Source organism: Anser brachyrhynchus (assembly GCF_964034855.1).
Source record: "Anser brachyrhynchus genome assembly, chromosome: 20".
Taxonomy (NCBI): Eukaryota; Metazoa; Chordata; class Aves; order Anseriformes; family Anatidae; genus Anser; species Anser brachyrhynchus.
In genome coordinates, this window is record NC_137713.1 from 489,350 (window position 1) to 513,129 (window position 23,780).

Consider the following 23,780-nt stretch of genomic DNA (forward strand, 5'->3'; position numbering starts at 1 on the left):
TACATTTTGAATCTGAAACTGCTTATTGTACTTCCCCAGTACTTAGCTTTAAAAAGCTATGGATTCAGATGCATGTCTGCTTTAAATAAAAGCTATGGATTCAGATGCATGCCTGCTTCAAATAAGAGCCCATTCAGTTAACATGGCTCATTAGATGCACAGTTAACACCTGCAATGGTATGAAGTTGCACATTTCAGCCCTATATATAGTCTCTATCAACCTAACTGTGACAAGAATTATGCACATGTAAAATGTTTATTCAGCTTATTCTGCTTTGTCCCTTAGAAATAATGATATGCAGTCAATTTTATCAACATGAAGCCCTACAAAATTTTTCAGGGTAGAAACTTCCTAAATGGTCTAGTTCACATTTGTAAATAATGCAGCACAAAATCCATTAATTAAATTCTTAGGAAGGACTGAAGAGTATGAAATCAAGGTTCCTACCTAAGGCCTTTGCTCTCCACAGATCTCTACTTAAAGAAAGCACCCAAAAAACACAAAATCTCATCCACAATAAAAGTTCACTTTGGAATCATCAGTCAGAGGATATCACTCACAGCACCATGGGATTTAAGAGAGAAAACATATTTACTTTGACAGACAGTCATGTTACATTGAGGTGTATGGTAGTCTGACTCTTGTAAAGCTGCCATGTACTCCCTTGAATGTTGGGTGCTGACCATTCCAAATGGGTTCAGATGGAAGTTGTCCTAAATTAAAAATATGCTCAGTCCTACGAAACAAGTGTTGTTTATTAAAAAGTAAAATAACTTGACAATATTTTCACAAGCATACATGCAGATACAGACAGATACTACATCTTTACTATTTTGGTTTTAAAAATAGGCTTCTCTCTATAATCTTAGAAATAAAAAGGTAGTGTTTTAAATTAATCACACATCAGCAAAGTGACACATCAACAATAACATTTACATCATTACATTTGATGTAAATTTCAAGCGAACAAAAACAGTAAAACAGGCCTCAAAATTAGTTATTTTAAAATATATGCTCAAGTGAGAGGAAATAATAATCTTAGAAGGTTAAGATTGTTCTCTAAGAGGTTGAACACTATTTCAGAAAGTAAATTCGTCAAAGGAAACAGACTGACATGTTGGTTTTTGCTCCAGGATTGAGCTCGTATTTCCCCGAAATAATACTATAAATCTTACTCATCACTAACTCCAGACATAACCCAAACTAGTACACTGATTATCTGAAACTAAAAAATTAATTTAATATTGCAGAAATGACAATGGTTCATTTATTTTGTTCTTGATTTCAACGAGACAGTGAAAACTAAGGGCCGTGGGGCTTGATCACTAAATGCTGGATTTAGATAATACTTTAGGCTAATATAAGAAAAAAAAAAAAATCTCCATCATGTGCTTCTCTTGAAAGGTTTGATCTGCCAGTGTATAATGTATTAGGGATACACTGAAACAACCAGAAGTTTCAGAACTTAATTCAGAAGTTCATTGCAAGATCCCAAGCAGGCTGTGCACAGCCACTGAAAAGAGTTTACATCTACTTAATGCTGTGCAAAGAAAATCCTTCCTTTAGATTGCCACATCCCCAAAAGAACTAATCCTACTACATATACTCACTGGTGGTCAGACAACATCTTTATTATAGGATAAGAGCAAACCCAACAGCTTTTACTCTTGACTTTTCCATCTGGGCTCAATTATGAATATTTTTTCCAACACAACTATCAGATATATTCAATACATTTTACTGACAAGAATAAACTAAAACCTATAACTCCTTTGAGAGGTTAGGTAAGTCAGATTCTGTCCACTGAAAGAAAACTGAGGCGCAGTGCAGCTAAGTCCGTGTCACAGATTGAACTCAGTGCCTCCTCACAGTATTTTATTCTCATCAGCAGATCACACATAAAAATGGATGAAGTAATCACAGGTATACAAAGGGATCAGTATACCTATCAAAATATATAAGCTTCATCTGTAACAGTTTACTTCATTCTATTGAAACACTAGCCAAAAAAAAAAAAAACACAAACACCAGTCCTGATACACCCAGCATGGGTCTGAAAAGGAAAACATTATGACTGTGGTTTTATAGGAACCTGACATGAATCCTTCTTGGACTTAATTCATTTGGCGAACAGAATCTCACAGTCAAAAACCAACCAACCAACCAACCAACACATGGAAAAGTAGATCATTCGGTAAGACAGACTGTGGCAGACGTTGCATTTGATAATGGGGCAGACTTGAAAGCAATTACTGTGCTGGCTGCAAAAATTCTGACGTGAACACAGCTTCTGCATAATCCTCACAAACATCCTGCAGCTCTGCTGCCACATCACATAGGGCTTCTTCTGTTAGTTCTTCTGCAAGACTGAGGGAGAAGGAAAGGAAAAAAAGACTCAGAAGATCAGATTTCAAATTTCAGTCATTCATTCCATTGATATAAATGCTCTAATTTTAAAAGAACAATACTCATTTTTTTTTCTTTCTACTGCCTAGCTTAGGAAGAGATTCCACTACCACAGAAAAGTTATGTAGTAATATGTGTTGTATAAGATAGCCTAAATTCTTTCCTCAGTCTGCTTCATAGCAAAGGATAAACACTTCAGGCTTAGAGGTGTTAACAGATCTCTGTTGCTTCCTTTTTCAAACTATCAGATACTAATCCTGCTTTGGGAGTACAACAAAATACTACTGTGCTCATCCAAAGGCCGTTGAAGTAAATGGGAAGCTTCTTACTGATTTTAGCTGCTACCGAATCAGGCCTTACCGAGAACAATAGAATTTCAGGAAAAGTGAGATGAGAAATTTCCATTTTCAGAGATCTCTGGACCACAGTTGATGTCACAGAAAGGAAAATTATTTTAGTGTAAGAATACAGTTATTCACTGGTCTCTTGAAAACGTATCTTCAGAGTTTTGCAAATATTCTAAAATATCATAAAGTTAGCGTATCCAAGACCTTTTTAGCATAGTATGGGCATATTATAAACATTTTGTAATACTTATACAGCAAGATTTATAATGCCCTCTCGTGGTAAAAGTAAGTCAATGAAACATCTTGGATATCAGATTACATTTGTAGTTTGATTTCAAATAACATGCATCATAGGCAAAAGGCAGCAGTGGAATTCAGCTGTCAGAAGGGAAGATTCACTCCCATTTAATCCATGTGCCAGTCCCAAGAAAGAGCTGGTTTTTGAACTATCTATCCTCAATAGATGATTTCTGAAATAAATAATACAAATTTAAAACAAATTTAAAATGATTTGTAGAAAATCACTCAAGAAATGTGCAAGGAATGAAAACCAGTGATATCATTTAGTTGCTGTACCTCTTATTAAACAACGAAACACTTTTTCAACTGTGAATGCAAGGTGGGTATTCCATCTTTCACTGACGTGTTTGTTTAACAAACACTGAATGAATGTGAACCATTTTTTCTTTGCCAAGAAATGAACAGCAATGTTTATTTCTTCTTCACCTCTTCTATTTCTACTAAGGGATGGTAAACCACCTATGTCACTCTTCTCATAGTGAGCTCCATGAAAGTGTCAAAATTTGTGGAAGAGGAAGCACTGAAATCTGCACTAAGGCCACTGGTCTCTTTAAGACTATCTATTGTTGTTCCATGAAACACTTCATAATCCCACACCACAAAGATTAAAGATTGCGCAATAATTCCTAGTACTTTATTTCTTTCTTACTTAACAAAAAAAGTTGATTCTGTTTTCCTTCAATTTACCTGTTGATACTACTGACTTAATGAATGGACAAATGCAACTAGCTCCTTCTATCTTTAGATAAAACATCATGTTGTGTTCTGTGATACAATGACAATGTCATGTTTAAGGCATTTTCAGAGTATGCTCACCAGCTAGATCTTTTACAAAGCCTCCCTACAGACTCATTCATGACTTCATTGTAGAAATGGATGAGGAAAGCTGTGTGGACAATTCTTTGCTGAGTTTTCTATAGCAATAGAATACCAATTTTTGCAAAATGAGGTCAAGTTAAAATTGACAATTTTCACTTCCACCGATTTAGACTTCCAAACGTAATTTACCTTATATTTCACACAGTTGCTCTGGTGGTAACACCATACAAAGATGTGAAAAGTAATCACCCCTCCAGGACATTCTGCTTCCACATCCTTTAATTTTCTCTAAGTACCTTAAAAATCCATGAACACCAAGTACCAGTGGAAAAACAGTCCAATAGCTGACTGCTTCTGGCTTTCAATGTGGAATTTAAATGGCCCCTTCCCCACTCCCTTCCTAAATAAGGATAGAAAAAACTGTTCATCAGCCTATACATTCACTTCCAAAATACATGGATAGTTCATATACCTCTCAGCAATCTGCCATGGATTGAAACCACCTACTGCCTCATGAAAAATGAGCTTTAGGTGATGTTCATATCTGCTGTTATAATCCTTGATGCTCTGGAGCATATCCTTTGTAACAGGGAGAGAAATATAGCACTCCTTCTGTAGAGAATTCTGAGTCCAGGGATCCAGAATATCATTTCCAGTCGGCAATTTCTCCTTTGCTTCTTTGTTTTCATCAGTATCACTGGAAATATACAATAGTCATTAAATCAGAACTAGATTTCCAATTATCTTTTTGAAAGATCAGAATACCTCTTTAAATAGGAACCATAATTTCCTGCAATGAAAACGCTATAATGAAGATGCACAGCATAAATGCACCACAGTTTCTTTCATGTAGGGCCAAATATTCTACTTACTTGTCATCAAAAAGTTTTTCAATTAAAATGTCTGTTTCTGGCTCTACGTGCTGGGTTAATTTGGTTATGTGAATTGGATGAGGAGATGTAGGTGTTTTAGCTGTTAATGCACTTTGTTGATCTAGAAGGAAGAAAATAACATTAAAAGTGTTTTATTTGGAAAAGGAAAAACTACAGTTAATGCAATTAAGACTTTATAAAAACTTTTGCTTACTTTATAAGCAAATCCTTCAGGTAAGTGAAGTACTGAAGCTGACAACCCCCTAAAATGTAAACTCAAGATAGGATTTCCAAGAACTTGGTGTATTAAAGCTGAGCATTTTAGAAATCCTACCTTTAATATAGTTTGTTGTATCAGTGGATACTTCTAGAGAAGAGAGAAAATACCACTTGAAAACAAATGTAGGCTATTGAGCTTGGCAAGATATGGAAAAAACGCAACAAGATTTGGACTGTCTTCACCTGCCTTATTGTGAGACTTCTACCTGGTTTAAAACAACGTGGTTCCATTAAGGTTGGTATGTGATCAGAGCCTCAGCTTGGTAAATTGGTGTAGCTTCATTGTACTCAATCAAATAGTAGGATAAAGAACAAAGGTGTGCAGGGCAAATAACAAGAAAAGTTGTCTTTATTAGCATGTCACTGTGGCAAACAATACTAAAATGTGCAGGTTTATGTATGGGAAATATCAGCTATTGTTTGGAATGCTAGCTTTCACTAATGAACAACTTTCTTCTAACATTATTAGGGTCCCTCTCATTTAAAAAAAAAAAAAAAAGATCTGATGTAAAGTTAGGTATTATCTTTAGTCTGAGGGACTTTAAATTCCTCTACTTATTTTCCATCCAATAAAAACAAGTAGGTAAAATATGATTAATCCTAACTGGAAGCATCTGAGCTGTATTTTTTTTTTTAAGAATTAAATACTTACTGCTAAAACACATTGGATAATGAATTCTGTTCAAAAAAATCCAATTTTAAAAGAATTAAACTTGCATGTATGCTGGCAAGACCTAAAAACAGTATCAGCATCACTTGAAAGGAATAAGGAAAGAGAAAAAAACTTCTAAGCTTAATTAAATAATATTACCTTCTACATGCTGCCTTTCAGACTAGCCACTATATTAAAACTTAACTAACACTTACACTTGAACTTAAGTCATGTAAACTGATGATTTATTAAAGTACAGAAAAGAAAATGGGAGACACAAAAGCGTAACAAGAAAAAGAGTGAAGTGGTTTTAGGAAACCGCAAACTTAGAAAGTAAACTAACTTTCTTCTAGAGTAGAATCAAATAGCTCACAGATGAATTGCAGTGTACGTAATTCAGTTATAGACTGTAGAATATCATCTCCACTGCACTAAAATTACTACCTACAATTTGGTAGAAAAGAAAATATCTAAGTTAAGGAACGACAAGTGCCTAGAAAGGGACAGCAACATTCAAACTTAACATGATGATTGGTAGTATGTGTTAAAGATTCAGCCAAGTTGCAGTAGCAGTCCTTTGCATACAAATACAAACCCAACAAAGGCAAACAGAAAATGACAGGCTTTTTACAGAAGAGACCTCTCCTCTTTTAAATACTGATTTTAGAACTGTATTTCAGAAACACTTCTCTGAAAGGAGCACCTATAATCAAAAATATGTCTGTATAGTGCTATTTGATCACACATAATCTAATAATTTTGATTTCAAAACATCTGAATTTAAAGTTACAGATTACAGGAAAAACAAGCTGCACTGAAAAAACACTTACCCATTTCCTGGGCCCAGAACTTTGAATCACTATACACAATCTGGGTGAATCTCCTGCATACAGCCGCCTGGTATCTCTGTTTTTAAAAAATACAAAAGTAATGAATCAACACATACTTAACGGTTCAGCTGTAGCAGTTATCACTCGATAGGAAACAGGTCACAGTCAAAGTAAGATTATTTCTCACAGTTAATATAACACAGAAAAGGGGTGGAGGGGTGAAATCACAGATAATAAATATTGTTCAAAATGCCATACCAGAAGACTCAACAAGTTGCCAGTACCATAGCAGCTCCTCCCATTTCAGATCAACAGCACTTAAAAAAAAAAAAAATGATGGGCCCTCATACCCTTCCTGTCTTACTGAAAGTGAATTCGTATGCATGCTTAAGTGCCTCATATAGATACTGCACAATGTAAACTTCATGCTTCCAATTTATAAATAGATCTGTAGAAGTCAATGGCACGAAACTCAGTAGTTCTAATTTAGGAAAGATTTTACTGAACTGGAAATTCTGAAATGAGACTAGAACCAAAAATTCTGGAAAAGCTTATTAAAGAAAAGTTAAAAAAATAAATAAAAAAAAAATAAGCAACGTATGAGAAAGATCAAAGCAAGTAAATGACGAACTATATTTACATAGCAAGATGGATAATTAACTGCATTTATCTGACCTCCACATATTCCCCTGGAATACTTTTGATCACCGCTATGTTTTCCTGAGAAGCTTATGCTACTGGAATATTGGGATCACGTAAAAAAAAATAAATCACTGATGTTTACTTTCCAACTTGTGAGACAATCAACTACATTATCACCATACTGATTCTGATTCTTCTGCTCACATATGACGATCTAAGCCACAAGAGCTTTGTGGTTGTAAGCAAACTCAGGTCTACCAACTCTAAAGCTAGCAATAAGACCATTAGGCTAAACATCCTTCTATTCTTACACAATTTTTTGCTGAAGTGGAAACTTCTTCCAAGTCTTCCATTTCATACACAGATCCAGTCAGATCTTGCTTAATTGATACTGATATTATAATTTATGGTCAATAAACAAGAAATTGGCACTATTGAGACCAACCAAGAGATAAAAACTTACTTCAATTTCTTCCATTCTCTGCAACATTGTCTCTAGACTAGGACTGTCAGCCATGAACTCCTCAGCCTGGAGTTTCTTCTGCTGCTCCGTATTCCAGAGTTCTTGAGCAGTATCTTCTAAAAGATCATCCAATACTTTCTCCCTCAGGATATCTGCATTTGCTGCAACCTGCTAAAACAAACAAACAAAAAAAAAGCAAAAATCACACAGCTGAGAGAAAGAGATAAAGAGAGAGAGATTCAGGAAAAAAAGAATGTTTATATATCTAACATTTCTTGTAGCAGCTCATGGTAATAATCTAAATGTCATAATCTAAATGTCATTTCAACTTTTTCTTTTAATCAAAATCCAAATAATTTCCTATATTTTTTTCCCCACTCACACAATAAGCCAAATCAATAAAGACAGCTTGGTATGTTCCTAACAATAAAATCCTTGAATATGGATAAAGCTTGCTACATAACTTCATTCCTAAACTGGGGCATCACAGGTTCAGAAATCACCCAGGATTCAAGGAAGTAAAGTGAAGGCCCTCACTTACAAAACAGTACACACACATTTAACTGAACATACAGGAAAAGTCCCACAGCAGCTCCAGGAAGTAATGAGTACATAAAGAGAAATACATAGCAGGTAAACCTAGGCCAAAGCTGTAGGTTTCAGTTGTGTACAATTTTACCAATTAGCCATGCTATGACATCACTGTTCATGTACCTGTACGATTTTATATGAAAACATTTTTTCCCCCTCCATCAACTTCATGCGTTCAAGGTCACATCAGACTCAACATATTAAAAATAAACGTTAGAAACAGGTTTCCCACGGTTTCATAATGTACATAGTTAAAACAGGAAAATACTTCAGAAGGCATGTGTGCCCACACAGTGACGTTGTTTTAAAGATGTATCGTATGCCAGTGGAAATGGCTAAGTTCAAGAAAACATTGTTACTTTTTTAGATGTATTCTGCCACATGTCAAAGATAAAAATTCATCATAAATTTCAAACACCTTTACTTTATAACATACAGATAGAATAAGCGTTCTCAGCTGCATGAGTTGAAAGATGGTTTACAAAAAAAGAATACTTCAGGTGACAGTTTGTTTCCAAGGAGAGATTGATCTGCTAACAAAACATAAATCTACTCATGATAATCGAGCTGTCTGTATTTTTAGTCATAAATATTACTAGTCAAAATACATTTAGTCATTAAATATGGTATTGTATAAATTATTAAAATAATCTTATCAAGTCCAGTCATGGATAGTGTAGAACTTTTTTGACTATATACTACTTGACAGGAAACTACCAAAAAAAAGATAAAAATAATTAATGCAGTTTTGCCAAACTTGGTTAAAATAACTCAAGACCCACATACTGAAATGGAAATACATTTGTCAAATGTCCAAAACCATAGTGACTACATAAATCATTTTAGATGTTTCTCCCCCAAACTGCTTACTTGCACTGTTGAAAAGAAATTTTGTATTGTCCCTTTACCCATGTATCCTTCAAATACTGCCATGAGCTTGAAAGTACTACCTGTGCCCTATCCAACAGAGGTTCCAGGCGTTTCTGTACTGCCTTCTCAACTTTGTCTACATACTGGGTTGGAGAAGCACCTTGTGACCTGCACACACACACACACAAAAAAGACAAAAACAAAAAACAACTAAATGACGATGTCATTCTGAAACTTGGTATGAAAATAATAATTTAAAAATATTTAAAAAAACAAACAAATAAACACATCAATCCAATTTTTCTGTAAGTGGGAAGATTGGAAGTTTTTAATATTAGTAGGGGGAATTAGGGGAAAGCCATATCAGATCTGATATTTATTAACTCTTCAAAGCAAGTCATTACCTTAACTTTTTTATTTTTTCCATTTCTCCTTTGCTGAGGTCAGTTAGAACCTTCATTCTTCTTGAAGTTCCTCCTTCAAGCCATGCTAGTCTTCAAAAACAATAATATACAGAGGGTTACAAAATTCACATTCTAACAACTGGAGAATGAAATCATCTGATTCTGGACATTAGGTTAGAAAATGCTGAAAAAACTTTAGAGAGAAAAGTGATACTGACTTTAAGATGGTATAAGTCAGGAAATTCATTTGAGAACAAGGGATCTTCATTTCTGCCTCTGCTACTGGCAAACAGGCAACTTCATGGCTGACCACAAATACTGCCTTGATAGACAAGCTCCTCATCTTACAATACACACTGCCCACTATAGATGCAACGTCTGGATCTGCTGGTTTCAAATATCAGAAACAGCAGTTTCAAGGCAAACTAAACCTGGGTAGCCCTGGTCAACAGGATGCTGAATATGATTTTAAATAAACAAACCTAGACTGTATTACCGACTAGGTCAAAAACATATATTTTGCTCTCATGGAACTGACTTTCTTTCTCAGTGCTGTACTGTGATAGTAGGTCAATCACATTTAAAAAACAGAGAACATTTAGCTGGAAATATTCATGCAAAATATAACAACAAACTGGCACTTTAAAAAACATAGGTAACATAAGTAATTAATGAAGTTAGTTTCACAAACAAGAACAAAATCTTGGGCAATGGAAGGAATATAGGTTGCTTCTCTGTTGCAATTCTAATAGTTCAAAACAACTTCTATAAAACAGAAAGCTTTCTACACACAAAAACATTAGTAAGTGACTCAAGTTATACATATAAAACGATTAGCCTTTTTTGAAATATTTTTCCTGTACCTTCAACAGTGCAGTGCCCAAATGCCTATCCTCATCATGACTATGATCTAATTTTATTTTTTTGTTAGATCTATGATCTACAACTATGATCTAATTGCTATCAAGGAAGCATGGTGGGACAAATCACACAAATGGAACATTGGAATGGAGGGCTAAAAGTTTTACAGGATAGATAGCCAAGCACGGAAAGGTGAGGGCATTGCCCTCTATGTTAAGAAATGGATAGATTGCGAAGAGTTGCCTCTGAGAAACACCCAAGAGCAGGTTGAGAGCCTGTGGGTAAAAATTAAGGACTAGACCAACAAAGGACACCTTGTGGTTGGGGTCTACACTGCAGGCCAACCGATCAAGGGGAGCCCACTGATGAAGCCTTCTTGCTCCAACTACAAGAAGCATCACACTCACAGGCTCTCATCCTCCTGCGGGATTTCAACCTCCTGGATGTTTGCTGGAAAAGCTATGTGGCAGGCAGTAAGCAAACCAGGAGAACCCTGGAGTGCACTGAGGACAACTTCCTCATTCAGGTATTAGACAAGCCAACTGGAGGAGAAGTGTTACTGGACCTGGTGCTCACCGATGTGGAAGAACTCATTGAAGAGGTTAAGACTGGAGAAAGCTTGGGTTGCAGTGACCATGAGTTGAGTTCGTGATCTCAAGGGATACAGGCCTCGCTAAGAGCAAAGTCAGGACCCTGAACTTTAGAAGAGCAAACTTCCAGCTGTTCAGAGAATTAGTGGATGAGATCCCGTGAGACATGGTCCCTAGGGACAGAGGAGCTGATCAGAACTGGCAACTCTTTAAGGATATTTTCCTTAGAGCACAAGAGCTCCCTATTCCTGTATGTAATAAACCAAGCAGGGAAGGCAGGAAACTGATATGGCTGAACAATGACCTTCTGGTCAAACTTAAGCAAAAGAAGGAAATGCACAGACAGGGGAAACAGGGCCATGTGCCCTGACAAGAATACAGAAACACTGTCCGGATGTACAGGGATAGGATCAGGAAAGCCAAGGCACTGACAAAACTAAACTTAGCAAGGGATGCAAAAAATAATAGGGGATTCTACAGGTACATTGGCTGCAAAAGAAAGACCAAGAAGAATGTACTGCCTCTGACAAATGATGACGGTGAACTGATAACAACTGACATAGAGAAGGTTGAGGTACTTAACTTCTTTGCCTCGGTCTTCACTAGTGGTCAGGCCTTCCACATCTCTACGTGGGGGCTGGGGAAGCAGAGTCCCTTCCACTCTAAGCGAAGAACAAGTTTGGGACTTCCTGATGCAGCTTAACAACTGCAAGTCTATGGGGCCTGGTAACATGCATCCCAGGGTCCTGAGGGAACTGACTGATATAGTCATCAAGCCACTCTTAATCATATTTGAAAAATCATGGCAGTCAGGTAAAGTCCCTGGTGACTTGAAAAAGGGAAACATCACTCCCATTTTCAAAATGGGTAGAAAGGAAGACCCAGTGAACTACAGACCGGTGAGCCTCACCTCTGTGCCTGGCAAGATCATGGAATGAATCCTCCTGGAGGCAGTGTTAAGGCACATTAATCATTTTTTTACTCACTGCAAAAACAGGAATGAGGACATCGGAGTAAAAGTAACCAGCAACTATAATAAAAGGAATAAGCATAAAGCAAGAGGAAATACATTATGAATATGGTCAGTTGTCATGTTTTAGCCAGGGAGATCTTGTTTTACTTCCACATTCCTGTTCTGCGAAAGGATCCTCTATCAATGAAGGGACATGAAATTGAACATGAAGGGGCATGGAAGTATTTAATCATCTGTAGCTCAGTTTAGCCATCACTAGAAGGACTCCATGAATCCTTCTTCACCTGTTCCTTGCTACTTATGCTGCTAGTTAATTTTCTGTATTTTTATACCACATGCAAATCAAGTGAACCAACCCCTAATGAAAGGAGTAGTCCCAAATGCTGGACAGGTTACACTTGGATTATAAGACTCCAAACCCTACAGAAGAGGAAGAGAGAAAGGAAAGTATCCCTCCATGGCCAAAAAAGGCTCAAATTTCTCTGAGAAAGGAAAGAGAGGTAGGAAAAAAAAAAAAAAAAAAAAAAGCAAGCTTCATCTCATTAAACTAAGGGGACTTCATAGTTCCACATGAAGGGACGTGAAATAACTTAATCATCTGCAACTCAGTTTAGCCTTCACTAGCCTGGCCTTGATTCAACCCTTGCCTAACTACACAAAACACTGGCTATTTACCCTCAGAATCAAACCAGCTCCAAACAAGAGAAAAAAAAAAAAGAAACACAAAAAATACTTAGTGTTTCCAATTGGAATATTCATGCCAACCTGAGAGCTTCTTTTTCCATGAGCCCTAGTCTTCTTTCTTCTGTATTCCCTTTCTGCAAAGCTGAATGCTTATGAATGAGCTTCTTGGAACTTGCAGTCCTGGATATCCTGTGAGCACTGTCAATGGTGGGAAAACACTAATGGCACAAAATACTATTTTCATAGCAAACATAATTATTGCACTAACCTTTGCTCAAATTATGCCTTTCAGACCATATTTAAGCTCTCAGTGGGTAACTCTTCTGATCTTAATTGGCTGAATTAGAGGCATAAAACTAAGCCCGTGTAAATGCAATGGTGGAAACATAAAGAGGAGGTCAATATGACATGTTTGGTAACGTTCACACTGAATTTCTTCCCTAGTCCTGCAAACGATCTTCCTAAGAGGTGTTGACAGGAGGATGTAGGGTCTAGCTATTTCCAGGTGTTTTAATTATTTCATTACCACATTATCTGTTTTTATTTTTTATTTCTTAAAAGATCTTAGAAGGAAGAGGGCAAATGATAACAAATATATTACTATGAGGAGACTTCCCTCCAGCATATAAGGATTAATTGGAACAGCCTTTCACTAATAACTCAATACTAATAATTATTTCAGATAACTCCATCCAATAAAAAGATCACTTTTAAAAGACATGTTCAGCCAATGTTGATTGAGATTTTTTCCCCTGATCTAGTTCTTTTAGCATTTATCCCTGAGCATTTTTCCACAGTGAAATAACCCTGAACACATTACTACAAATAATATTAAATGTGCACATCAGAAATGCTTACTTTTCTGACTGCAGGATTAATAAGTCTGATGTACTACAGATCAGAGATGCATGCCTAAAACAAAAATAAAGCCCCTAAAAACTTTCTTGTAGTGGTGCCATTTACAAAAGGCTTACAGGCTATATATATTCTCTGATCAGTAACACATTTTGATATGATCACATTACTCCCCACACAGAAGGCACTACTAGGAACTATTCATTTAGATGAATAATTAATTTCATGACACTTTACGGAACATATTGCTGTTACTTTTACCTCTGTTAGTGTGAATTGAAATTAGCTTATGAGCTTGAAAACCATTATGGCAGGACCAACAGATACAAACAGCATAACAACATATTTTTTAGAGGAGAACTAAATCAGAGCCAGACCACAAGCACCAACATGGCATATGAACATCCATTCTGCATGCTATGTACACTGTCAGTGCACAGCACAGTTGCCTGCACAGTTTCAGCCTGACTCCCAGACAATATTGGGACGTAATCCAGGAAAAAGCATAAGGCAATGCCTTTTCCCAGGCTGTATGAATAGGGCCACTTTATGCTGAGTGAGAAAAGAATACAACCATCTGGTTGTGAGATATACTGTGCCACTTGCCTTCATGCTCTGAGAGCCAGACCCAATCCATCCTATTTACTATTTACACATACAGCAACATTTCCACAGAAAAGTAAGGTTAACACTAGACTGTGAACATACCGTTTCGGTGAAGCAGGTGGAGATGTAGGGTTTGGAGGCACCCAGGGTATTCTGCTCTCCTTAACAAGTCGTTTATTCTCTTTTAGCTGAAAAGCTATAGTTGTCTCTTGAAATTGGGCATGCTTTCCTTGAGGCTGTACCTGCCTTGGTTTTAGAGGTTTAAGCATTCCCTTAAAATTAACACAATCGTATTGAAAACATGCATCTTCTGTTGTTCACTTTTGAAAGTATTTTGTATTCTGCTTCAGAATTTGTCTTGAAGTCAGGTATGGTGGCTTTATTGCATAGTTAACATATGTGGAGGTTTTACAACTGATTTAAAGGGAAGTACAACTGTGCCCAAACAGAACGTGCTTAATTCTGCAAATACAATTTTTGCAAGGAGCTCTAATTTGTCCACTGTTGCTTTTAAGGGGAAAAAGCTTCTGTGGACTTTTTCATAATTAGACTCTGTGTTAACTCTGAGTAAATCCAAACAGAAGATTTCCAAGGTAACATTCCTCTCAGCAATAAAACTCTAATATTGCCATATCTGCATTTGTGGCAAAGACATTCAGACTAGTCCCTTCAGTATGAATTATTGAAACGTTTAGCCTTCCTTACACTGCTTACAGTTCTCACTGATATGGCAAGCAGTAAAATAGTTACATATGCATAAATCCACGTTACTAATACCAGAACTGGTTTTTCAAGCTGAAGGTGATATTTAGAGGAAGGTATTTAAAGGAACAAAGGAAGGATATAAACAAAGGAAGATATTTAAAGGAACAAAAAATGAACTATTCACAAAAATTAGCACTTGAAAATAGTTTTTAAACAACTCATTTGTTTGCAACACAGAAGCCTCCTGCTGACTGGAGGAAGGATTTATCAGAACCCAGAATTTGTCTTGCATAGTTTTATAATTTCTATAATCAATGAAGAAAATCTGCCTAAATTATATCCTCCAAAAGTTAGCACAACACTATCACAGAAGGCATCAGAGGATGACCAATAAGGGGAAAATACTTAATCTTTAATTCCAAGTTGAAAAATAACCATGTTAATTTCAAAAATGAAACTAGTTTTGGGCAAATATTTTTCCTTGTTCATTCTGTTACTCATTGTTCCTAGTTGTACAGTGCATTTTTAATGAGCAATAACATTACTTTCAAAAAACATTTGATAAAATAAAAACACCAGAAATAGTACAGGCACATGACAGAATTTATCCCCCTATGTCTCTGAGCTCAGAATAAAAAAAAAATGAGGAAGTACAAAGCTTGACTGTGCCTTACAATAAATAACAAATCCCAGGGGACAATTTGAAGAAAGCATAAAATTCTTTTATCACTTCCATACCTGTGATTTTGCAGGTAATATCACGTCTTTCTTTTTCAAAGGGCCACTTTCAAGGATGAGATCCTTTTTTACAGCTCTAGATCTCAACCGTGAATCTATACTTCCTTTTAAAACGGCATTTCTCTCTGGAGTAGGTAGATCATTTTCTTCTTGGAATTTATTGTGCAATATATGAGCATGACTGTTCACCTTCTGAACTGCTGAAATATTTGTAACACGTTGATGTTTATCTGTATCAAAAATAAAAAAGAAATTTTCAACTGGAAGTTCAAAGGGGCAAGAATCATGTTTATGTCTGCATTTGACATTTCTGTTGTGCTAGGTATACCTAATAACAAAATTCAAAGCTTTACCATAATTCAAAAAAATCAAAATTAAAAACAAACAAACAAAAAAAAACCCGCTTGTATTTCCTGCCAACTATTAAGTAAACTGGCTTATTACATTGTTTCATTGAAAAGGAAATTTTGCTTTGTGTGTGTGTATATCTATGTGTACATGAAAATATACACACATTCTCTATATACATACACACACATGCAATCATTTGAAAGCCTTTGAACAGTCATTGCTATATGAGGTCTAGGCAATGATTTTAAAAAAACAACGTATTTTTCGCCACAAGATACATGAAAACCAAAAAATGCTTGTCAATATACTCTCTCTCTGGACTGCCAAAAAAAATTCATGTCATAGTAGTCTTCTCCCCCTTAACTTTACTCTTCTGATAAAAAGCAGCATAATGTATTTGAGAGACACCCCATATAAGAATAATCACAGAATCACCTAGGTTGGAAGAGATCTTCACGATCACTTAGTCCAACCTCTGACCTAACACTAACAAGTCCTCCACTAAACCATATCACATAAGGTCAATTACAGAGGCTATATAATAATGTAGTAATCTATAATGGTTTTCGTGAGGTGGCAAAATATGTCAGTTAGTAACCTTATTTCAAAAGATGGTGAGAAAGATTAAAGCTCATTTAATATCATATATGAGGTAAATGAACAATAAAGGAAACCAATTCCCAAAGGTTGCACGGCCATCTGGTAGTGAAAAACAAAGACTTCTATCAGTGAAAAACAAAGACAACTATCAATGTGTCTCTAGGTACTGAAAGTGTGACTACAGTGCAGAAGGGATGAATGCATTGTCAAGAACAAAATAAAGCCATGCCTCTCAAAACTCCTCAAAGGTAGAGAAACTGCACAAACTAATGAAACTCTGAGCCAAAGCTTCAGTATGCTATTCATTGTTAAAAGTCCTATAAACAATGATAGTTTTTTTGGAGACTTGCTAACAGTCAATGACTCAGCATGTCAAAAGAATATATTTATACAGTCTTTTCCACATAGGCATTTGGATATGTTCTTTATGCACCATTAAAGTTAACTTCTAAACTGTCATTTAGGTATACACTGAAGAAAAGCAATCCAAGCATAGCCCACTGTAAAAGAAATGGACATGAGAATATGAAGACGATATAATTAGAAAGAGGCATATAAACCTGCAGGCCCATCATCTCATGGGAACTGCTGAAAAAAATGCCTACCAAGGCTATGTGTATCTGATGACTACATATGGGCTGTTATACACGTCTGTCCAGCAGTATGTAACATACTACAAAACTGAACTCCAGATGGTAAGTTAACTAATAAAGTTTATTTAAAAATGAAATATAAGCCAATCAAGAGACCTCTGGCAGCTGGAAATTTTCTAGGTTCTTGTCCATGTTTTCCCTTTAAGATGAGAGACTTTTTTTCTCCTTTTGGAGATGTCAGCTGCTTTCTGTCTGGAGATGTCTCAGTGTTCACTGGAGATTTGTGCTGAGATGCTGTAAGACATTTCTTTGATTTTTTGGCTGCTTGTTTCTTTTCCAGCAATGAATCCAGATCCTGCATGAAATATTTATAATTTTAATTACTCTCTCAGTAAACCCTATGAGATAATGAAGAATGATGAGAAGCAAATTAAAGAGAATCTAAGTAATTGGAACTTTTTAGTGTGGCTTTGTTTTTGTTTGTTTGTTTTCTTGTTGGTGTTTTTTTTTTTTGTAGTGACTATACTTGATAGCTTGATCATGCAGAAGCATCTTTGTGTAACGTGGAAAAGTTTTGCTTTTTTTTATTTACAGAAAACTCCAGCAAATTATCTGTTACAGCATATTCAAAAAGAAATGGACACAAAGACTACAGATAGTAAGAACACCCACATGACTACGATAAGACAGACGAACTCTTTTTCCAATGACAAGTCCAAACTTAATTCTACCTCCCGTCCTTTTCCAAGGCAATTTTCACTCGCTGTTAATGTGCTAATAAGCAGTTCAAAACAAAAATAACAACACAGCTCTTACAGTTAGAACAATATTTAAGTTAAATAAAATATCTTGTGGCTATTGTATCAGCTATTTTTATTCAAATGAATTAAATACTGGTTTCATAATAGTTCAGGTTATGTAGGTTCTTACTTAAAAAGAATCCTGGTAGTTAGAAACTGCATCAGGAAATGCAAATCAGAACTTTTCTATTATATCAACATGTTTTAAAACATCAGATATCACCGAAAGTTATTTGAAGGGCACAGAGCTTCAGTATCTCTTGTAGCTACAATTTTATCTTCTGCCTAGATAATTCTGCAGCCATGACTGTATGAAGCAGAGCCTCTACTAATCCTGATGACTAAAGCATGCATTTCAAAACAATCGACACGTAATGTACACCAATACATCAAATGCAATTCTTTCAATCCTGAAAATGGCAAATGAATCAGAAATTGGTGTTCTGTTACCACTATCACTACCAGTTTTCATTCTACCAGGACAGCCAATAAAGACAGGAAAAGCATTAACATGAACTACCACAGGTAGCTTCCGTGAATAGGACGCAACTTTATTTAGACCACCATTATTTTATGAACATTAGCAACATGCTAATATATTAGGAAAATGGCCTTTAAAAAAAAAAAGAAAATATAGATATTCTGCAATTTCATGAAGACACGATATAGCTTACACAGTCTTTTATTTCACTATTTCTCTTCTTCTTTAGCAGAAACAAAATGCTTATTCCTACCTCAATTTGCAGCAAAATATCTATGATAATGTCAGAAACTGAAGAATCCACTTCTAGTTTGGCAGAACAAAGAGACAGCTGTCGAATGAGACTGCCCAGTTCCTTGTAGTGGGTAGGAATAAGTTGCTCTGTTTGATCAGTAAACTGACTGGCAAATGCCTGCAAGGCTCGTATAGCTCCTCTGTGTGCTGCTGCCAATCTGGATACTGCTTGAGACTGAAAAAATGAAAAATAAATGCTTTAACAGCTATAATTTCTATGAATATGGACATAGAAACACTCAAGACTTGGGATAATTCTTCTGGAGATGAGGCCATTTTTGAAACAGAATAAAACAGGCGTTTATACAACCTACTAAAGGTACTTACACAGCAGTCCACGTATCAAGAATCATGCTAGTGTCAGCTAAAATAGCATGGTTGTAACACTTTACAATGTTTCTACTATTCCATGCCTAGAGTCATAGGCTTGGCCCCAATGTACAACAGCACGACTGTAGAACATTCTACCTCCCCCAGAATTTGTGTTAGTGAAAAAAATACAGGTGATGGAAAAGTGCGAGAGAACCATGAGACAATACTCGCAGAACAGTAGGAATGATCGCAGCACTATCTTTCTGAAAGATAATGGATCGGCAAGAAAATCAGAAAAAATGGCTGATAAGAATGAGTAACATGAACAGGAAGTCAAAAATAATAGTCAAGAGTAGAACACAGTGTTATTCAGAAAAGGAAACAGAATGAAGGAGGAATTAGAAGCAACATTAAAGCACAAGACCAACAGCCTTCTCCTCTACAGTCTACTGCAGGCAGGCAAGAACTGAGGAGAGGAAAGCAGCAAAGGCAGCATGAAACCAAGTGAGACATATCTCTTTAAGAATAGAATGAAAGGTGCCAAGCACAAGGAAAATCATCCTTCTAGAGAGAATTCAGATGTACCTTAGACAAGGTGACATTTGGCAAACTGAATTAACTAAGAAGCTTTCTGTCAGTGAGTGACTGACAGCCTAAAGGATAATTCCATCTTACCTTTTTAGTGTGTTTGATTTCATGAGGACTCAGTTTCTCTAAATCATCCTGAATTTCTTTTACCTGTTTATCAAGAAAGGAGAGGGATTAGGGAAAGTCAGTTAGAATTAGCTCTAAGTATATAAATGAACAATAAATCTTCACTGTAACATCTGAGTTAAAGTCCATATTTTCCAATAGCTTGTATCTCTAACCCGTCACGAGAAATTAGTCACCATTTCAGATCCAAACTAGAATGCCATGGAAATACAGACATATCCTGATCAAGTTCTCCTGTTTCAGTTCATTTCTGTCAAATTCATCATAATAAACATCCCAATTTGAAATGCTGGTTGTACCTGTTGCTGGAGTACATACAGCATCCGAGCTGACCGTGAAGCTTGTTTCTGTCTTCGAGTGCAAATCTGTTGCTCTTCATCACGATTTAAAATTTCTTCATCTCTCTCTAAAAAGCATGAAATGCAAAGTTATATATCTTAATTTAACCTGTGAAAACCCTGTTTAAGCCAAATGAATGAGCATAGGTTAGCAATAAGCCTCTTTCATGCAGGGCTCCCCTGAGCAGTAACGCAAGCTAGTTACTTTAATGCTACATCATATATCTACTTAGCATTTGACTAAATATTCTCATACAATATAGCTTATCAGATATAGTTTAGAAAATAACTCATGACTCCTTAATCTTATGACAAACTTGCAGGTAAAACACTCAGAGTTAGGAATGTTTAAACCACCAGATAGTTATTATAAAGGGATCAATACAATGTGTAGTGGAGTCTGGGTGGGATGGAGTTAGTTTTCTTCTTAGGAGCATGTATGGTGCTGTTTTGGATTGACTAAAACAGTGCTGATAACACAACGGTGTTTTGGCTGTTGCTGAGGAACACTAGCACAGTGCCAAAGCTTTCTCTTTTTTCCAATTCTGACCACAAGTTAGTAAGCTGGGTGCAAGAAGTTTGGAGGGGACACAGCTGGAACAGCTGAACCAAACTGACCAAAGGGGATATTCCGTGCCATATAATGTCATGCTCAGCAATTAAAAAAAAAAAAAAAAAAAGCTGTTTTGGTGGGAACAAATTTTTTTCCTTTTCTTCTTCATTTTTCCTTCACTTACTAAATTACCTTTACCTCAGCGCATGAATTTTCTTACTTTTGCTCCTCCAGTTCTCTCCCCTGTCCTGCTGGAGGAGGGAATGAGCATAAATGACTGTGTAGTGTTTTGCTGCTAACTGGACTTACCTCACAACACAGTGTCAGAAAGGACGCTAATCATGATACTGCACAGTTACAAATTAGGTGAGTCAGACTTGTGAAATGACGTTATCAACTGTTGGCCCATTTCTTATCACTGCTCAGGATGTAGTTAATTATGATACTGTTTTTTGCAGTCTGAAGATCGAGCCAATAGATCTACACCAATATCTTTCAACCAACTTATTAAATAGCCTATACTGTCATTGCAGGTTGGACTGGAACTCACTACAAACACTCAAATACATTAAACCTTATTATTGCCTAAGCTGGCTAGCCATTCTAGCTTTTTTCTATTTAAAGTATATCTCAAAAATTCCAGACTAAACACAGATTCTAATCCAAGCCAATAAACAAACAAATAAAAAAAAAAAAGAGAGAAAGAAGAACAAATTAACCAACTATCATATATTTATATAAAATAATTACTGTTCAGTCTTACACCTTTTTTAATCAGTTCTTCTATTTTCTGGATACAACTTCTCAATTCCTTTTGTAGCCGTTGGATTTCCTGCCTACTTTTATCTTCTTTTTTGTTAACATTTGGCTTGGGGTCTGGTCTCAAGTTATGAGCAGGTAAAGAGCCCAGAACAGCTGGTGTTAGCTTTCCCTCACTTGGTGTGTAGAGATAAACTTTTGCACCAGAGGTGGTAGTCTCCACACTGGAAGGCTGACCAAGTTTCCCTTGATATTTCAACTCAGTTTGAGACTTCAGCACATTTTTCTTTTCTGGACTTTCAAATACTTTATTCTTCTGCTGCTGTGACTTCTGAGTCAACAATGATTTATTGACAGCATCTCCTAATACTTTCTGTTTCACTTGCTCTTCAAGATGTTTTCGTTTTATGTCCCTTTTGGCTAGCTGAATGGCCAGTTTTAGTCTCTCTTCAGATATTATTGAAAACTTGCCAGAGCTTTTGATGCTGGAGTTGTCACTTCCAGATAGATTTCTCTGATCCTTGGATGACTTCAGTTTTTCTATTGTAATTGGACAGGGGTTAGAGAATCTGAGAGCCAAGTTCTCTGGAACTGCAGGAACATTTCTGTTAAACTGGAGCTGTTGCAAAGCGTAAACAGAAACTGATGTTATGGAGAACACTCTACATGGGTGATGCATCTCTAGTGTACAACAGTAAGGAAAACAAATCTTCATTCATATTAGAATGCATTCTGTCATGATGGTACTTCAACACATGAAAGGAGCCCCTCCAATCAGATAAATGCCAGTGCTCAAAAGTATTTTGAATTAAGCACATAGATCTTGTAAATAACATTATATATTTATCTGCACCCTAGTACGGGCACCCACAATGAAAAGTCTGCTCCAAAATGACTGGGTAATGGACAATGCCATTATAAAATTTTAAAGAGTTCTGACAATGAAATTAATGTTATAACCATTAAAATTAATAATATAAATTGCTCTTATTATATCACACTGATTTAAGTCAGCCATTATTAAACTTATAAATTATGAAGGAGGTGTACGGAGAAGAAGAAATGGAAAGCTAAACTACAGTAACAGAATAAAGTTTCTAGGTTCTGTTACCATGTGGTAAAGCAAAGGCTAAGGCAGGTAAATAGTATTTAAAGGCATAATTTCTGTTCTATACAGAAGAGAAGTGTTGTGATCATGTATGACAGCATCATGAAAACAAGTATGAAGATTTGACAGTCGCTCCTGTCTCAGGAAGTGCGTCATGATTATCTTTTTTGTAATGATCACAAATGAAAAGCAGTTCAGCATTGCTGCAAAAGTCAAACAATACCTGGGTTTGTAAAGTCTTTCCTTCGTTCCTGTATAGCTGGGTAGTGGATGCAAATGGAGCACCAGACAAAGATGGTTTGCTTGGTCCCATCACATTGACTTGATGCTGAAAACTGAGTTATTTATTTTTTGCTTGCCATTACAGCTATGAGGATAACTGTAATTATAGACAAGTTATATGTTCTTTCTGCTTCTCAATCCCGGGTGTGATGTGAATAACAAGAGAACCAACCTGAGGAGACACAGAGAAATAGTAAATATATCATGTGCATTTATACAGGTGGTACACAGAATGGGAAGAATATTCCTACTGTTTAATGTGAAACTTTATATCCTTCTTTACACACTCCCAGGGAGAGCTGAGGAGCACCTTTACAGGCTCTGAGGCTCACACTATGATTCATAAGAACACCGCAGAACTTTTTTAGCTATTACTTACCCTAAAAAGAAACATTGTACTGTAAAAGTATGAAAACTGACCAGCAGGATAGACTAAGGTAGTGGTCATGACAGCAGCGCCCATACATTTGTGTCAAAGAAACATTGATCAAGGGCACACTCACAAAGGATTCAAAATAGAAGTGATGTGCAGAGACGATCAGAAAATTTTCTCTCTTTCATTTGACTTCAAGAATTGAAAAACGAGGAGGATCTAGCGTCTAACGCTGTTGCTTCTTTCTTTAGCGACTGAATTAGGGACTTCGCCTCTGCTCCTTAACCCAGACCGCGTATTTCTTTCCTGTTTTCGCGCAACTCGAGAACCCCGACGCTTGTGTGCCCGCGCCCGTCCGGAGGTTTGGGTCGAGACGCGTGGGCACGAGGAGGGCTCCCCGCGGCGCAGGGCGGAGCGGGGCGGGGCGGCGCGGAGCAGCGCGACCTCCCGCCCGCCGCCCAGGGACGAGCGGCGGAAGGCGGCGGAAGGCGGCGAGCCGCCCGAGCCGCCCCCGCGCCCCAGCCCGCCAGACGCAGCCCGCAGCGGCCCAGCTCCCCCCGCCGCGCCCTCACCTCACGGCACGCCCCGGGGCGGGCGGGCGAGACCAGCGCCGGCGGGAAGCCCCGCGACGCCCCGCGCGCATCGGCTGAGCCCAGGCCCCGGCCTACCGGGGTCGCGGTTCAAACCCGCTCCCGGCAACCGCCGCCGCAGAGGCCGTCGGGAAGCGGCGCGGC

General features: G+C 37.0%; 1 protein-coding gene across 3 annotated transcripts; it reads right to left on the minus strand.

The window, feature by feature from the left end:
• Positions 1-573: 573 nt before the first annotated feature.
• On the minus strand, positions 574-23,756 carry KIAA0753. 3 transcript variants are annotated; one of them, XM_080562547.1, is made up of 17 exons: positions 23,619-23,756; positions 22,615-22,845; positions 21,290-21,902; positions 19,933-20,039; positions 19,595-19,657; positions 18,567-18,782; positions 17,189-17,387; positions 15,489-15,718; positions 14,148-14,317; positions 12,666-12,782; positions 9,477-9,566; positions 9,153-9,240; positions 7,612-7,779; positions 6,507-6,582; positions 4,746-4,866; positions 4,346-4,570; positions 574-2,368 (listed from the first exon to the last, which is right to left on the minus strand). In XM_080562547.1, the coding sequence occupies exons 2-17, from the start codon at positions 22,702-22,704 to the stop codon at positions 2,251-2,253; spliced, it is 2,691 nt and encodes an 896-aa protein (XP_080418673.1). In that variant the 5' UTR covers positions 22,705-22,845; positions 23,619-23,756; the 3' UTR covers positions 574-2,250. The 3 variants fall into 3 exon arrangements, 2 of the variants coding, with proteins under 2 accessions (XP_080418673.1, XP_080418672.1); XM_080562546.1 differs by having other exon boundaries at positions 7,612-7,782; XR_013941050.1 differs by lacking the exon at positions 4,746-4,866 and having other exon boundaries at positions 7,612-7,782.
• Between the last annotated feature and the right edge of the window lie 24 nt (positions 23,757-23,780).

What these genes read in the sequence shown, in the direction of transcription:
- KIAA0753 (XM_080562546.1), bottom strand. Translation starts at nt 22,704, where the DNA reads ATGGGACCAAGCAAACCATCTTTGTCTGGTGCTCCATTTGCATCCACT. An exon ending in AAATCAAACACACTAAAAAG is followed by an intron (nt 18,783 to 19,594) that starts GTAAGATGGAAT and finishes TCATTTTTTCAG; the next exon opens with TCTCAAGCAGTATCCAGATT. An exon ending in CCATGGCAGATTGCTGAGAG is followed by an intron (nt 2,369 to 4,345) that starts GTATATGAACTA and finishes CTTCTCCCTCAG; the next exon opens with TCTTGCAGAAGAACTAACAG.